Source organism: Bos grunniens, chromosome 2, assembly GCF_055505025.1.
Source record: "Bos grunniens cultivar Pamir isolate PY7600 chromosome 2, Bosgru_T2T1.0, whole genome shotgun sequence".
NCBI lineage: Eukaryota > Metazoa > Chordata > Mammalia > Artiodactyla > Bovidae > Bos > Bos grunniens.
The window spans coordinates 73,776,420-73,793,573 of record NC_141166.1 but is presented as its reverse complement, the minus strand read 5'-3'; the positions used below and the strand labels follow the sequence as shown (position 1 = coordinate 73,793,573).

The 17,154-nt window shown below is 44.2% G+C and overlaps 1 protein-coding gene across 35 annotated transcripts in view; it reads right to left on the bottom strand.

Moving 5' to 3' along the window:
* The window catches only part of MGAT5 (alpha-1,6-mannosylglycoprotein 6-beta-N-acetylglucosaminyltransferase), a 397,826-nt gene that overhangs the window by 225,224 nt on the left and 155,448 nt on the right, over positions 1-17,154 (bottom strand). For all 35 annotated transcript variants that reach the window (XM_086367683.1, XM_086367741.1, XM_086367539.1 and 32 more), the window contains one exon: positions 6,923-7,081. In XM_086367683.1, coding sequence (XP_086223809.1) covers positions 6,923-7,081 — 159 coding nt within the window. The remainder of the gene's footprint in view (positions 1-6,922; positions 7,082-17,154) is intronic.

The following is a 17,154-nucleotide window of genomic DNA, read 5'->3' as shown; positions in this document are numbered from 1 at the left end:
CTCTATGACCCCCTTTGAAAGCATTCTGCATCCACATTTTTCTCTGAAAATACAGACCTCATCTAATCATCTGTCTGCTTTAAACCTTCATCAGCTGTCACTGCATACAGAATAAGACAGAAACTCCTTAGTACTACATTAAAAACTCTTCACAGATCCCCCAACCTACCTTTCCTGTCTCATCTTCTTTTATGTTGCTCCAGTTAAGGTCTGGAGGGTATTTCATGCTGTGAAGTAGATCTTTAGGGACCTCTCTTGCTTCCCTTAACTTAGTTAATTTACTCGCTCATATCTAGATAATTATATACTCTAGTTAAAATTAATAAAATGGAATTTCTTCTAAAACATCCTGGTAATTTAAATCCACTCTCTCCAACTACTTTGCCATCATTATTCTGAATTAGTGGCTCTTTTATGAAAAGAAATAATTATATTCTATATAAGCCAGAGTAAAATGCAAATTGCCAAAATTGTACGGTTTGGGTCCAGGAAAGAGGCTTCTTAAGGTCAGAATCCTAGAACAGTCTTCTGGGAGTGTATAACATTTTTTTTAAAGGTTTCAAAGACCAGTTGCAAAGCAAAAAGTGGTGAGGCTTGCAAACTGCCTTGTATGAATGGGGAAGGAGACTAAAGGTTTCAGCTGGTGATCAGGAAACCTCAATGTCTCAAACATCTTTCTCCACGGGTCATAAGTGGGAAAACCAATTTTTAACAATGCCTTATAGATGAGGGTTTCTGAACTACCACACAATTGACATTTGGGGCTAGATAATTCTCTGCTGTGGGCCAGCCTGTACACCACAGGCTGTTCAGCAGCACCCCTGGCTTCTGTCTACTAGACATCACAACATTCTCCGTTGTGACAACCAAAACTGCCTGGGGGGAAAAAACCCCAGGCAGTTGAGAACCAATGATATTAATATCCAGGCACAGAGAAATCAAAACTACAATGAGATATCACTTCACACCAGCCAGAAGAGCTATCATCAAAAAATCCACAAACAATAAATGCTGGAGAGCACGTGGAGAGAAGGGAATCCTCCTAGACTGTTGGTGGGAATGTAAATTGGTGCAGCCACTATAGAGAACAGTATGGAGGTTCCTTAAAAAACTAAAAATAGAGCTACCATATGACCTTGCAATCCCACTCCTGGGCACATATCCAGAGAAAAACATGAACTGAAAGGTGCACCCCAATGTTCACTGCAGCACAGTTTACAAGAGCCAAGAATGGAAGCAATCTAAATGTCCACTGATGGAGAAATGGATAAAGAAGATGTGGTACACATATGTAATGGAATCCTACTCAGCCATTAAAAAGGATGAAATAATGCCATGTGCAGCAACACGGATTGACCCAGAGAATGTCACACTGAGTGAAGCAAGTCAGACAGAGAAGGAGAAATATCCTATGACATTCCTTACATGTGGAATCTAAAAAGAAAGGATACAAATGAACTTACAAAACAGAAAGAGACGCACAAACTTAGACAGTAAACTTACGGTTGCCAGGGGGTGGAAGGGACAGTTGGGGAGTTTGGATGGACATGCACACACTGCTATATTTAAAATGGATTACCAACAAAGACCTTCTGTATAGCACATGGAACTCTGCTCAATGTTGTGTGGCAGCAGGGATGGGAGGGGAGTTTGGGGGAGAATGGATACACGTATATGTATGGCTGAGTCCCTTCACTGTTGACCTGAAACTATCACAAGGCTATACCCTAATACAAAATAAGAAGCTAAAAAGAAAAAAGAAAAATACCCAGGCACACAGGTCAGCACCACTCCTCCTGAACTGTATTTTCTTCCTTTTCCTCCTTCCTTGTGATAAAAATCAAAGTGCCCTTGACCACATAAAGTGAAAACCAGACCAACAAAGACATACATTCCCTGTGATGGTACTAAAGGGATTGTTTCTGACAAGTAGCCAAATACTGACTGCCCCCTGTGCAAAGAATGACACAGACAAGGACAGGTAGATAGACAGAAGGAACATACTGGCTTCTTGCTCAGATTAATAAAAAATCTTTCTTTAATTAATAAAAATCAGTCTTTTCTCTCTCCTTTCTCTCAGGCAGAGCCTGGAGTGCCACTGACAGGCTAAAACCTGATCCTGGGAAAGTCATCCGCTGTGCTGGTTTCTGGGCGGGGCTGGGACACTCCAGGTGCTAGGCCAGCATATCTGATGTCACAGGGACACAAACAAGGAAACAGCACAGGTTCGACTTCATTTCAAGGTCCATTAGCAGCACCAAGAGGGGGGAAGCTGCACTTCCAAACACAGTCCCTGGAACTCAGCAGGAACATTTTTCAATTTTCGAATGCTAAGAATAACAATTATGGTTCTTTTCTTGAGAAAAACATCCCAGTTCAAATACACCACACTTCAACTCCAAATACTAGAATATGTTGCATGCTGAAACTTACATTTGGAAAACGCAGGGCTGCCTAATGTTCAATTTAGACTCAGTATCAGAAAGCATCCTCTTAAGCTGTGCCTGTATTTTCGATTTTGCGAATGTTTCCCAATTCATTCACCTTGCAACTGTAAGCGATCACAGCACAAGGGGATGGATGTGGTCATGATGTTCTGTCTTCTAGTCAACTGTTAGCATTGGCCAGTTATTCAGCTGATGTTGAATGACAACAAGCCCTTGAGAGTATAAATGAATAAATTTGTACACACAAGTGCCCACACTCCTGCTTCCCCTCCCCTCACCAGAGAGCTGCACAATATCCCCACTCCCTGCAAATATTACAGCCTAGAGTGGGAACCATCACATACTATCAGGGCTCCACAGCACCAAATCACCCACAGGAAGTTCAGTCATGGTCGAGAAACACGGAGTTGTATTTATTAGATGGTGTCTGCCACTGTTGTCTAAAACAGGAAAATGAGAAGCCAAGTCCCACTTGTAAGCAAATCCCTGTACATGTAAGTGGAGAAGGGGAGCTACAGGGAGGAATTCCTTGCAGAAGTGAAATGCTCTCCCCTCCAGCATAATCCAATCAATGTGGACAGTACTTACTAAACACCTTCAACAGCCAGGCTTTGAACCAGACACAGATGGCCAAACAAGGATAGAAGCAGACAATGACAGTCCTCAGCAGGCCAGCATTTTCACATTACACACCTGTAGCTCTTTACCTCTCCCCATGTCAGTACGTGACCAAGAACCACCAACCCTACCCTATTCTCTCCCCTTCAGAATTTAAAATCACAAATCCAGAGAAAAGCAGAATTGGTCTTTCAAAAAAAAAAAAAAACACCCAAGTATCATTCCTAAAATAAGTAATTTTGACAAGGAAATATACAAGTTCTATCAGTGATTAAACCTGAAGAAATCATGATTGGTTGAAAGGTAGGTTTGGGGTTTTTTTCAATCTATTTTTTCATTTCTTTGATTCACCTTCCTCTTCAGTAAGATAAAGATTGCTCAAAAATGCAGTTCAAATCTGGTTCTTTACTTTCCTAAAGTCCATTTCCACCACAGTTTCTCTAGGGGAACATTCATTTTCACATAATAAAAAAGCCCTAGAGTAATAAATTTGGTAAGACAAGCCATTTTGGATAAAAATCACATACAACATAGTTAAACAGAGCAAGGCAAGGGGAGACACACACACACATATCCCTAAAAAGAAAATAAATTTAGAGAATTCTTCTTCAACTGCTATGGTATCCAATTTAGATACAGTTTATAGTCAACCAGAAGATATATCAGCGAGCAATAAGACACAACAGTGAGCAATCAGAAACATCCGTTAGCAATAAGACACCAGAGTAAGCAGTAAAGACACACCAGGGAGAACATTTCTGAGCAATTACCACATGTCTTAATGCAGCGAGGGAGGAAGAACCACTTCACTCAACTAGTATTGGAACCCAATAAAAAATGAACTCTCATAGCTCAAAAGCCACCCCTGCTATGACAGGAGGGATGTGAGAACTGCTAGCCTGGCCATGGACCAGGGAAGAGGGCAAAAAAGCCATGAGGGGTTGACCATGAACTAGGACTGGGAACTCAAGCGCTTTGGCCCTCTTTATGGCACACTAACCCACAGACCTGGCAAATAAAAATACATGTGTGTTCTTTGCAGGACACAATGGCCCCTCCGACCTTTGGAGGAAATAAAGGCGGATGCCTGCATTCTTCACATCACATCTATAGTCACTGTGGCTAGTGCCGTGTCTGGCAGGGGTGCATATGCATGCACGCACTCACAGAAGGATGACATTTCTTTTTGTTGTTGCTTAACACACAGGTCCAAAGAAACAGACCCTCGGACAGAAAAAACTTCCATTTTAGACAGGATATTAAGTAGTCCAGGAAACTGCCAGCTCTCTAGGAACCTCGAAGAAAATGGGAGCACATTTTTCTAGACTCACTGTTTGAGATGATTCACAAAATGGAAAGCAAGGAGCGGGGAAAACAATCTCTTCTCTGCTTGGCATGAGGAGGTCTTCACCTCAGCCCCACCCCCTCCCACATACTTAAACTCATAAAACCTGCGAAAGCACTTACTTCTGAGATGCTGAGAAGAATAAACAAAAGCAAGGCTCCAAGTTCCTCCAAGGCTCAGGAACTGGAAACAGTTTAATGGCAGAGAATGGCGAGTTTCCTCTCCTTCCTTCTAACATCTTACCTGGGTAGCAATCCATCTCTAGTCTGCATCTCCTCCTCAATCCCCAGTTGCCTCCGTCCTAACCACCTTCTAAGTTTACCTTCCTATCAGAAGCCTTCCAAAGACAGCCCCTCTTACAGTGACCATAGTTTGCTTTATTCCATGCATGTGTATTATTTTTCTAATTGGCCAGTAAAAATCTCAAAGGTATGGGGCGTGTCACACACGAAAGATGAAAACAATTAAGAATGAGGTTAGTTATCAAAGGCAGAACTTTAAATTAGCTCCCTTTTCCCAAAAAGGAAAGATAAAAAACCAAATTCTCTGGTTCTATAAATATTAGTAAAAGCACAGCACCAGTGGCACTTTTAAAGAAGCCCTTTTCAAATCCAAGGACTTTGTGCAGAGGTCCCCAATCTTTTTGGCACCAGGAATCTATTCAATGTAAGACAATTTCTTCATGGACAGGAAAGGGGGGTGGTTTCAGGGTAACTCAAGTGCATTACATTTATTTGGACTTTATTTCTATGACTATTGTTATCAGCTCCACCTCAGATCATCAGGCATTCGATCCTGGAGGTTGGGGACCCCTGACTTAGAGAATGTGCTCAGAGATATTTGTTAATCAAGTGTACTAGCTCCATGCATGGGCCAGGGACTCCATTTGAAAAGAGTAGTCACTGCCTCCATCACATTTCATTCCACAATTGTGTACCCTGGGACTTGAAACTCAGGCAGGAAATCTCCCTGTGAGCCTGGCACACAAACAAGACAATCAGAGGCAGTGAGGTCCCTTATCAGGGAAAAGAATGATGGTAGACACATGGACATGGGCCCTCTAGGACAGAGGCAGTGGGAGGCAGCAATGCCAGAGACAGAACACCACCACCCCCCTACACACACAACCCTCTGAAACAGGAACCTACAGAACTGCCAGGAAATCAGAGAGGACCTTCTCAACAGCACTTCCTACTGGGAACAGGGGTGGAGGAGTGGAGGCTGGAGAGGCCTGGGTTCCATTTATTAATAAGCAGCTCAACACAGTGGGAGGTTTTCTTGTCTAATTACAGAAGCTGCTGGAAACTGCAAGGAAGACAGGATTTATGGCCCAGATGACACTGCCTCTGTGTTGTAATTAAAAGTTATTTTTAATGCCTCTGTTTGGTCAGATACTTTGGATTATTAGAAATATAGTTTGCAATTTAAAACTTGCTAAAGGGCAGAGAACACAGCAGAAAGGTAATACAACAAGCTTGCATAATGTGAAACAGTTAAATGTTTTGACACTGGGAGGTGGGAAAGGAAAAGAATCTCGTTCCACTTAAGGCTGTGAGTTTCCTATAAGAAAGGGAGAGAAAAACAAGCCAGAGAGGGTACTAAAGTAGATTTTTAAAATTTCAAAAGTAACCCAGCTATTTATTTTATCCATTAGCTAGAGCTTGTATACCACCCACCAGGAGTATAGACAACTTATTCACAGCCATTCACTCAAAGCACCTAATCCTTATCCTCATCAAAGCTCTTTGCTTTGTCCTGGGTCCCCAGGAAATGACAGTGGTCACCTAACAAGGGCAAGGCCTAGCTTAACCACAAAGGCCAAGAGGCCAACGTCAGGGCAGAGCGATGTGGGGGAGGTGGGGGAGTGGGTGGGTGGATCCAAATGTGAGCTGTAGACAATACACATTATGTATGATATGGGGATTGTTTTAAATCCATTTCTATTCTTTTATCCAAGAGTCCAGTTTCAAGAAGGGGGTCAGACACACACATCCAGGTGTCCACAAGGGGCTACAGAATCAGGCCAAGATCAGGCAGGGGCCATTTATTCCCCAAATGCCATTTCTAGAACGCCTATTTCCCTGGATCCACAAAGGAGGCAAGTTTGCCATGGCTCTTCTTTAACAGCAGGGAGGAGAGAATCTATTATGTGGAACAGACTTTGAAATTGTTTGATGAAAATGGGGAGGGGAAGGAACCTCTACCTGGTGTGAGCCTCCCAGATCACCTCTGTATTTCCTTTATCCCTGCTATGAATCTTCTCATTAAAAGTAATTCCAGGAGCTCATTATGGGAAACATATCACAGAAACCACCCAATATTACACATCATGAGACTGTAAAAGCCTTTGAACACATTATTCAAAAATAAATTTAAAGTTAGGGTTACAGGGACCATACTAAGTTGATGGGATTTATCTTATACCAATAAGAACCACTGTGCCCCTGTGGTTCTCTTCCTAGTTCAGAGCAGGCCTTGACTCCACATCTGGGCATAGACTCGTGGTCCTTACCTGCCACATTAATTTTCTCAAGTAAGCTGGGAACAGGTGTGGTGGAGTTGGTCAAGTTTGTCCCTGTGCCATTGCTTACGAGGTTGTCCACCTTTGACTCCAACTTGCCAATGCGCTGCAAAATGTTATCCAGCAACACAGCAAGAGTCTTCTTCAGATCTGCAACAGAAAATATACACAGTGTTTAAGTACAACAGCTTAGATGTCCTCCGGTCCCCCCCATATCGGCCTGGCACACACATGCACACTCACGCTCGTTCTCTCTTTCCCTCAAAATGTGGCAAATCAAAAAGCACCACATGAAGATCTGTCCTAACAAACTCCACCTGAAAGGCAACAGAGGCCACATTCAAGGGGCCCAGAGAGTCCAAAACACATCAGTTCGCTCTGTAACACAAGCTTCACAGTAAGTGACATAAAACTGTTCGGCTAGTAGGTTGAGAGATGCTGTTATTTAGCATCCTACCAAAGCATTCAACTCTTCCTCCTCTCGCATGGTGGTTACTAACACACAGAATGACAAGCCCCAAATGCAAGGCCTTGAAAACTTCCAGATCAAGTTCATTGTTGTTGTTGTTTGTTTTTTAGTGCTGTATACTCTTGCAAGTCCCAATTTTTTGAAAAGTCTTTACTGCCGTTGGTTACATATGGTAATACTTAATAAAAAGTTATGGGCTTTCTTGGTGGCTCAGTGGTAAAGAATACACCTTCTAATGTAGGAGATGCAGGTTCAATCCCTGAGTTGGGAAGATACCCTGGAGAAGAGAATGGCAACCTACTCTAGTATTCTTGCCCGGGAAATCCCATGGACAGAGAAGCCTGGAAGGCTACAGTCCATGGAATCACAAAAGAGTCAGACACAACTCAGCGACTAAATAACAACAACAAGATAAAAGCTACAGTTTCAGATTTCAGATATGCTGGATAATCCAAAGTTAACTATAATGCAATTTAGAAGCACACCAGATTCATTCATTGATTCGAAGTGAAAGTCGCTCAGTCATGTCCGACTGTTTGCAACCCCATGGATTATACAGTCCATGGAATTCTCCAGGCCAGAATACTGGAATGGGTAGACTTTCCCTTCTCCAGGGGATCTTCTCAACCCAGGGATCAAACACAGGTCTCCTGCATGGCAGGCAGATTCTTTACCAGCTAAACCACAAGGGAAGCCCAAGAATACTGGAGTGGGTAGCCTATCTCTTCTCCAGTGGATCTTCCCAACCCAGGAATCGAGTGGGGGTCTCCTACATTCCAGGAGGATTCTTTACCAACTGAGCTATCAGGGAAGGAGTTCATTCATTAAAGATATTAATTAAACAACTACGATGTGCCAAGCATTGTTCTAGATGCTGGGACTATTTTCTTCTGGTGCTTACATTTACGAGTTGATTCTCTTTCTTACATATCTGGCTATGGGTTACAGAGAAATGTACTTCTCTCCAGATAAATTACAGACGCATTATCTTCAGGCCTACATAAGGTATTTATTAAGTTTGTATACAAGGTACTCTACACACAGAGAGAGATTAAGTTAGCCCCCCTCCTCTGGAAACTCAAAGACAGTCTGACTCGTACATGTGAGCAAGGCAGGAGGACCACAGGGCAGCAGCTATGTGAACAGAATTCAGATTCACTTATGAGCTGGGAGTGGGCCAGGGGAGCAGGGTGCAGCAAAATCCTGAATTCAGACAAAGGGGAACCTTCCATTCTGCTGAGAACAGAGCACACCTGCACTGAACAGGTGCTCAGATCTGGCCAGGGAAGCAGCACAGTCTGGACCAATCCACCAACCCAGAGCACAGCCCATGACCGTCCACTAACAAGCAGGCAGGCTTTCTATTTCCAGTCAAGAGAGAAACACTCATCCGAACAGAAACAAGACACATAACTGACATGCAAGTTTGCATTTCCGGGGTTTACAGACAGCATCACTGAAGCTCACTAAAGGCTGGAAACAGAAGCCACATCTTTATCCTGGAAGTCTGGATCTTTGTGCTTAGCATAATCTCAATCTCCCCGCCACTCCCAACACCAAACGTAAGACTTCTTCACAGCATTAAGATCTGTAGCAGTCTGTGCATTCAGTCTCTCTAACAAACATCTGACCAGGTCTACTTTTTATTCTTCATTGAGTATGTTACCCACAGATACTAAGATAAGCTGGCCATGCAAAAGAGCAATTGGCCAAAAATAAGATTATAACAAAGAAGGTTAAAAAGGAACTAAGAGTTCCTGAATGTCTATCAGGTGCCATGTACATATATAAGGAACTGCATTTATTAATAACTTCATATTCTCCATGAAGCAGGTGTGACTTCATTTTACAGATGAGAAAACTGAGGTTCAGACAGGAAGCAATATGCTCGTGGTTCCAGACATACAAAATCACAAATGGGGACTTGACTCAGGTCTGCCTAATTCCCTGATGCCTCGCTGCTACCAGCCAGAAGTCAAGAGCCAGGGCTGAGAAAAGAAACCAAGTGTGAAATTCAGTGACTTTCAGCCTAGTGATTAAGGGCTTAGACTCTAATCACTTCCTAGGTTTGAGTCCTCTCTCTCCACTTCTGTACCCTTATTTGTACAAGAGTGAAAAGAATAAGCCTACCTCTTTGGCGTTATAATGAGGACGTAATGAGTTAATATTTGTAAAATGTTTTGAACACTGCCTGGCACATAATAAGTGCTACATAACTGTCTGTTACATAGGTAAGTTAAAAAAATAAAACCTTTGGAAAACGCTCTCATCCTTCCTAGAGAAATCTCTCCCCGAGTGATGCAAAGCTTTATCGTTTTATCCAAAGGGTCATGAGATCACGCTCCTCGGGGGCTGCAGCCTGACAACCAGTGTGACTCACAGCCTGTCCCTGACACATCATTAGCTGACACAGGCAGCAGGAGTCAGCCACCAGCTCTGGTCTTACACTGACTCTGAAGCACTGACTGCCTCTCCAGAGCTCTGAAGACTGCCAGAGGCTAGCCACACAGATGGGGGCCATGGTGCTGCTCAGAGGTGGCTGCGTGCACTCTAAAGAAACCACTCCTCAGAAAAATGATATCCATCTCCCTTCCCCTGCCCCGCAGTCTCAACCTCTTTGCCCAGAGCCTGAATTGTCAGCCAAGGCATCCACGTGTAAAAAAGGCATTTAACTCTTACCAGCAATAGTAGTTAGCCAGACACAGAGGCCCGATCTGCTAGTCTGTCTTTACTCAGGTTTCTCAGTTTCTACGCTATTGACACTTCGGTCAGATAATTCTTTGCTTGCCAGGAGGGTGGGGAGCAGGAGGAAGGAGGCTATCCTGTACTGTAAGGTGTCTGTAGCATCCCTGGACTCTAGACACTAAATGAGAGTAGCAATCCTCCTGTGTGAACCAGAAATGTCTTCAGACATTGCCAATGTCCCTCCTGGGGAGTACAACTGCACTCCATTCGAGAACCACTGAATTAAGCACATTCTCCCAACGCTTGTCTTCTGCACTGCCCTTCTGCAGAGCTATCAAGATAGAACTTGGACACAAGGGTTATGGGAGAAAGAATGAAGAGTGAAAAGATAGTCACTAAACTTGCATTATGTATGACTTCCACGGTGACACTACTGCAAATGTGATGCAAAGTACAACGAGAAGGTGGGAGCTGACAGAGGCCCATGCTGCAGGCCTCTCAAGAGCTGGTAACCCCTTCCAGCCTTTTGCCCTTGTGTTAAAAGGCAGCAGGACTCCTGGTGAGAGTCTCCCAACCACAGCTTTTGGTGATAGTTATTGCTGGCACACACACCCTGGATACAATACACGGTGGTCACATCAGCATTAAGAAGACATTCTTCCTCGATTCTTAAAACACAATCCATCAATAAATGTGACTTACTATCTCTTGTTGATCCCACCTACATAGATGGACCTTTTGTGACTCTATGACACGGTATAAAGGAATTCATGATGATGAGAATGCTGATGTTCACCATCATCACTCTACTCCAATACTACTACTGCTAAGGTTGCTACTGCTGCTATTATCACTATATTGATGCAACTGCTACTATTGTTCCTCCACCAGCACCAGCAATACCATTTATTGAACCTCATGTGTTAGTTACTGGGCTAAGCATTTTACATGGATTAATTCATTTGGTCCCACAAGACAATATGAGAAACATGTTGCCATTCCCATCTCCATCATACAGATGAGTAAACCACAGTACCTAGAGGTTAACTAATTTGTCCCACGTGACTGCAGATCTAGGGTCCAAACCCAGGCAACCTGGTTCCAGACCCAACAGTTCTTACCCACCATGCTTTACTGCTTCTTAAGGAACCTTATGGACCTTCTAGCCAGCAAGCATCTCTGACTTGCTGCTTCTGAACACACTTACTTAGTAGGGATTAAGTCCTGGGCTTCTGCCGTGTGTCCCTGTTAAATCACACCCCAACCTCCCTCAAGACTCACTGATGGGGCAGTTCTGTGAGCAACTCCAACACTTAAACATAATGAAGAACTTGTTTTTCTGTGTCTTCTCCCTTAAATTCCATGAATTGAATACAAGGCTATTAAAAACCTTGGCCTCTCTAGACACTTTTCCTGAGTAGGCATGTTTTTTCTCCCAATGTGGAAAAAAAGAAAAAAGTTCATTTTCAATTCAAGCAGCTATTTGAGTTACTATTTTGAGACACTCCAACACAAGATAAAAGATACTTGTGTCAATAAAATACACAAGGGCAAAGATGATCCCAAGTTCATCTCTGAGTCCTTACAAACTGGCATGGTGCCTGGCACATTACAGTAATCAGTAAGTGTGTGTTACCTAAGTGGATAAGTAAATGAATGAACCAACAAATAAATGAACTACAGTCTTCCCACAAATAAGGCTGAATAAGCGATACCTTTCTAGGTGATGCAATTGTTTCTCACCTTTGTATTTCACAGCTAAATCTGCAAGAACTGTTAAAGAGTTTTATTGCAATTTTAAACTTAATACAGAGTATTTTTGTATGCATTCTTAGTCTTAATGTTAACCCATATATTTGATAAGACTGAACACTCAAGACTAATTTCATATAGTTTAATAAAGAAATGAAAGGAAAATATTCTTCCAAATTCCAGTATAATATCTTCATATTTATCATTGTGTTTTATACTTATTACAGCCATAAACTGTATCCTCAGCAGGATTACAGTTTCCAATTACTAACAGACTTTTAAAATTTTGTTTGTGCTTCAAAGCCTCAGTAATAAAAATTTAATCCCAACATTACTATTGCAATTCTGTGTTCTGAAAACTTATTGAACGTGATAAAGAAGAGATCAAAGTAAGTGAAAACATTTTAAATGTCCCTCTGGGGAAAGAAAGCTTTGGTTTCTATCAGGCCAGGAGTTCTTTGATAAAGAAGGAGATCAACAAAATCTCAGAACAGGTGCCCTGGCAGCTCTGTAAGTTTTCCTTTCTGGAAAGCCATGACAGTAATGGTAAGAGAGGCCGGAAGAGGTTTTCATATCCTTGAGCAGAACAGTCAAGGATTTATCACTGCCAGCTATACCTTCTCCCATAGCTGGGGTCCAAGGAGATGGAAACTAAAGAAAGGGGGTCCTGCTGGTGGAAAAAGATCTATCGGTTTATAGGTCTACTGGCTAAAGCTGTGAGACTGCCCAGATCGGCAAGTCAGTTAAGCAAGGATGTGCTGACCCCACCCCATTCCCCTGCAACATGCTTTCCAAGCAGGAGTTCTCCAGCCTGCAGTCCATCAGGCTCAGTTGTGGAGTCAGAGGTACCAGGTTCCATCCTCAAGCCACTCTGTTGGAACCTGCACAACCCACACGTCAAAGATTCTGGGCCCAGCCACAATCGAGAACTACATTTAAAGTGGCTGCCATGATTCACTGGCACAGAACCAACTGTGCAATGAGCAAGGACTTACATCAGAACTGCCAAAAATCATTTATATCTGGGCTTGCTCCTAACGCAAATCCCTCTCTACCATGGCCACCCTCAAGGGCAGAGCTCGAACCAGAGGACCACAGAGCAGATTCATTCACTGCTCTGGAGAAGCCAGCAAAAGACAGGGCGATAATGAGAAAGGAAGGTGCTAATGAAAAATGAATTAACCCCAACCTCCCATTCCCACTGACTGCCAGGAATGTCAGGTTTCATCAGTTACATGTTTGAAAATTAATTTGAAAGTGACCTTTCCACAGAAAGATAATACGGTTAGAGCAATGACCAAAATACAGTCCATTCATTATGTACAAGGACATTCGAAGCAGTGTTAGTTATAAAAGAGAACAGTGTTATTTATTACAGATAAGCTGTGGACACTACCCAAACACCAGCAAAAAGGTTGCATTATATGATGTCCAATTATTCCTAAAATGGAATAAATCACTAGGTTGGAGCCTGGGGAGAGCAGAGAGCAGGTCCATCCTGTCATCTCTGTTTATTGCCACAAGCTATTGACCCCAAGAACTCAATAAACATTTATTGAATGAAACGTTTTGATGAAAAAGGAAAAGTGTACGGTCATTAAAAAGACCTAATGGATGAGGAAATACAACAAAGATGAGCTTTAAAAGCTCGGTATAAAATATTCCAATTTTAAAAAATAAGCATACATATATCCATCTGCATTTAAATAAAGGACTAGAGAGAAATCAAATTTATCTGGGTTTGGGGGTAAGAAGTATTTTCTTCCTTATTCTTTATTTATAAGAATGCGATGATGGACTTGGGACTACCTCTGCCCTTGTGTGTTTTATGGAATAGTATCTTTTATCTTGTGTTGAACAGCTTTGAAATAGTGACTCACATGGCTGCTGGAATTGAAAATGATTTTTTTTTCCTTTCACAGTTGAAGAAAAAAGAAGCTGACCTAGGAAAAGTGCCTGGAGGGTCCCAGGTTTTGTCAGCCTCATGTTCCAGATGCTCTGAATTTTCTATCAATGTTCATATCACTCTGACCATCACAAAGGTATGAAATGCTCTCTGGAAATGCAGTCAGAACCATGTATTCTACCTCAGAACTCCAAAACACTGGCCACAGGTACCCTGACATCCCCTACCCTTCCAAGAAGCATCTCGGTCACTGACCAAGCTCCAGCTCATCTGAGTTCTTCAAGCCATTCAGAGGACAACTCACCCACATCTAAACTCACCAGTGAGCCCTTCACCCTGCAGTTGTCACAGGCAGCCAGACCAGGTCACAAAGGGAACAATTACCACCCAGTGAAGAACAGCTTCGGAGGCTCAGCATCACTGACTGCACGCTCTCCTGGGTTAGCTGGAGGCAATCAAGCTGTGACTTGAACTTGCACCTATTCCTGTGCTGTGGGGAGGGTCGTGAGGATTTCAAGGAATTTTGAGGCAGCACAATCTGAGACCGTATCTTATCTAGGCCTGTGGACAGTAGTTAGTGCTTTATGGAATCTGTAAACAGCCAGGATGGAGTTCTTGGGCTGCTTTCTCCCTTTTCCTAACACTTTGCCAGCTGCATGGAAAAGGACTCAAGCAACTTAGCAATCAGTATAGAAAAGTCCACAGGCTCTGAAAGGTCAAGTCCACTGTCATCCGAAGTCCCCAATGACTCCAGGGCATCTTCCTTGTCAAGAAAGAGGAGCCACAGCATAGCCCTCCCCACTCACCATCCACCCCCAGAAACTGCTCCAAAGGTGCCCACTTCATAGACAAAGCGAGAGAGGCTGCACTGGTCCATCCCACACCCATCAGAGAAAGACTTATCTTTGAATAAGAGACAATGACAATCACACATTCTGTTTCTAAGATGCCAAAGTCACTCAGTGGTGCTAACACACCTTTAAAAAGGGACCCAGGGCAGCGCCAAACTCTCCATAGAGTCCAGAGCAGCGGGCCTCAACCCTGGGGTGGAGCCCAGCATCTGTGTTGTCACAGCAGCCCTGGGGATCCTGGTGGGCACACCTTGCCAATCTTGTTTAGGAGGGAGTGGCAAGCCTGCTTCCTCCACACCACAGCTTATTTCCTCTCTTGTCTGGTTGGGTCCTGTCCTCTGTAAACCCTAAGAACAGCCGCATAAACAAGCTCCTGAAGCCCCATATTCAAGTGAATAAACAACATCAGGTCTACACGGACAATTCTTGTTGGCTCATAGCTACTGCAGGTCGGTGCAGGCCAAAGTGAGCAATAACTCATAACAAATACACATTACTGATCTAAGTGCTTTGATAAGCTTGGTCGCTTGCAATCCTTACAGCAAGCCTATCAGGTCAGTGATACTTAATCTGCTGTTTCTTAAAAGAGAAGGCGGGTTTTTAAAACATCAGTGACTTGCCCAAGGTCACACATCTAGTAAAGAATCCTTCCACAAGTCACAAATAAACACATTCCCAATGCCTTCCAGAATACACAATGGTTCCCATATCCGGATCCTGCATAAATAGCTACTTGGAGGCACCTGGACACCCAGTTCATAGGGAATCTCTTCTCATTTCCTGTCTCACTGAAAACATGACTGAGTCACTGTGATTTTCAAATTAGCCTCAGCTGGAGCCATACTACACAGAGTCAGAGTGGAGGGGATGCTGCTACTATTCACCCGTGGGTCCCACTATGTGCTAGGCAGGTGCTGAGGCCCCAGAATACTGTGGGGAACAAGAGAGATACAACTCCCTGCTCTCTGGGAGCTTACAATCTAAGTGGGGGAGACAGGTGATGGTAAACAGACATGACTGTGTCATGACAGGTGGTTTAAGTGCCAGGAAGAACGAGAAGGAAGCAGGGGTGGGGCTCTGCTTCTGAAAGGGTCCGGAAGGAGAGGCGGGAGACATCTCTGTGCAGGTGGAGGGAAGAGCAATCGCTGAGGTTCAGAGGCAGGAAGATGCACGGCCATCACCCAACAGCTGGTCCTAGAAGATGGCTGCGCCATGAGGCAGCATGAGCGGGGTGGACAGCTCTTCAGGGTGGCCGGGAGCTCTGTCCGAGCAGTTCTGACCGAAAGAGCCCAGGGACACAGCTGGAAACGGGAGGAGCTATGGCCCCCAGGGAAGCTGAAGGACCTACAGTTCAGGGCGGGATCTGAGTCTGAGGCCAATCCCTTCAACACCTGTGTTCCCTTCTCCAGCCAGGACCAGAAGCAGCAGTGTGGTGTGAAGAAAAGAGCTTGAGAACAAAGGGAAAACAAGAAAGAGTCTCCAGTGCCTCCTGGAGACCCAGATTCTGATTACAGAGCTGTCCTAAACACACCCGAGGTCCTCCTCAGACATCCAGACTGGGCGGGTGTGCCCGTGAACTTGGCCTAGCTCAGACGGGCACGCTGTGGGGGCCAGGCCTCTACCACAGGCTCCGTGGCAAAGCCCCAAGCCCCAGAGAGGCCTGTTTTCAGGTTCCAAGCTTTTAAAGCAGAGCCCTTTCTTGAATCATACCAGCCATATCACTGTAGAGTAACCAGGGCCTCCTCAGACAACCAAATGGCCCATCTCTCTCTCTCTCTTTTTTTTTTAACCCCATACCTGGTTCACTCCAAGAAGAATGTATTTCCCTCAAGGGCAATGGTGGTTTTCCCATATCACCCAGCCCTCCAAAAAATGTCCCTTGATCAAATTTGGAGGAACAGAGGCAAAAAGAAAAAATTTAAAAAAAAAACAAAAAAACACAAATCTTCACAGGCCTAGCCAATGAAATCCAAGTTCATTTTTTTTTTCCTAACACTAAATGGTGTTAGTCTTGGAAATGTACATCCCCAGGCCAACGGGGGCCACAGAAGCCCAAAGCTGCTACTGCTCCACTGCCCGCTGGCCAGCAACCAAAACTCCACCCTAGTTCTCCACCCCCACGTCCCTAAGGAAACAGAAAGAACTCCCTTCCTTCTTACTTCCCTACCCCGCTGTGGAAATGACAGTGGACAGGAGGGCAGGGGCAAGACAGCCTGAGCTCTACAGAAGGGCACCCACCCATCTCACCCCCACCACTCCCATCTCACCGAGACCACAGCCTGCAAAGCCACGGCACCCACGCCCTCTGCCTGCTTCTTCCACATCAGCACCAGCCAAGCTACTCCGTGCTCACTTTCTTCTAGCTGCAGTGGCCTCTGTTCTGCCCTAGGAGTGCACATGAGGCTTTTGCTGCTGCTGCTGTTCAGTAGCTGAGTCGTGCCTGACTCTTTGCGTCCCCATGGACTGCAGCACCCCAGACTTCCCTGTCCCTTCACTATCTCCCAGAATTTGCCCAAGGCCTTAGGACCTGGCATACACCATGCTTCTTGCCTGGCCTGAT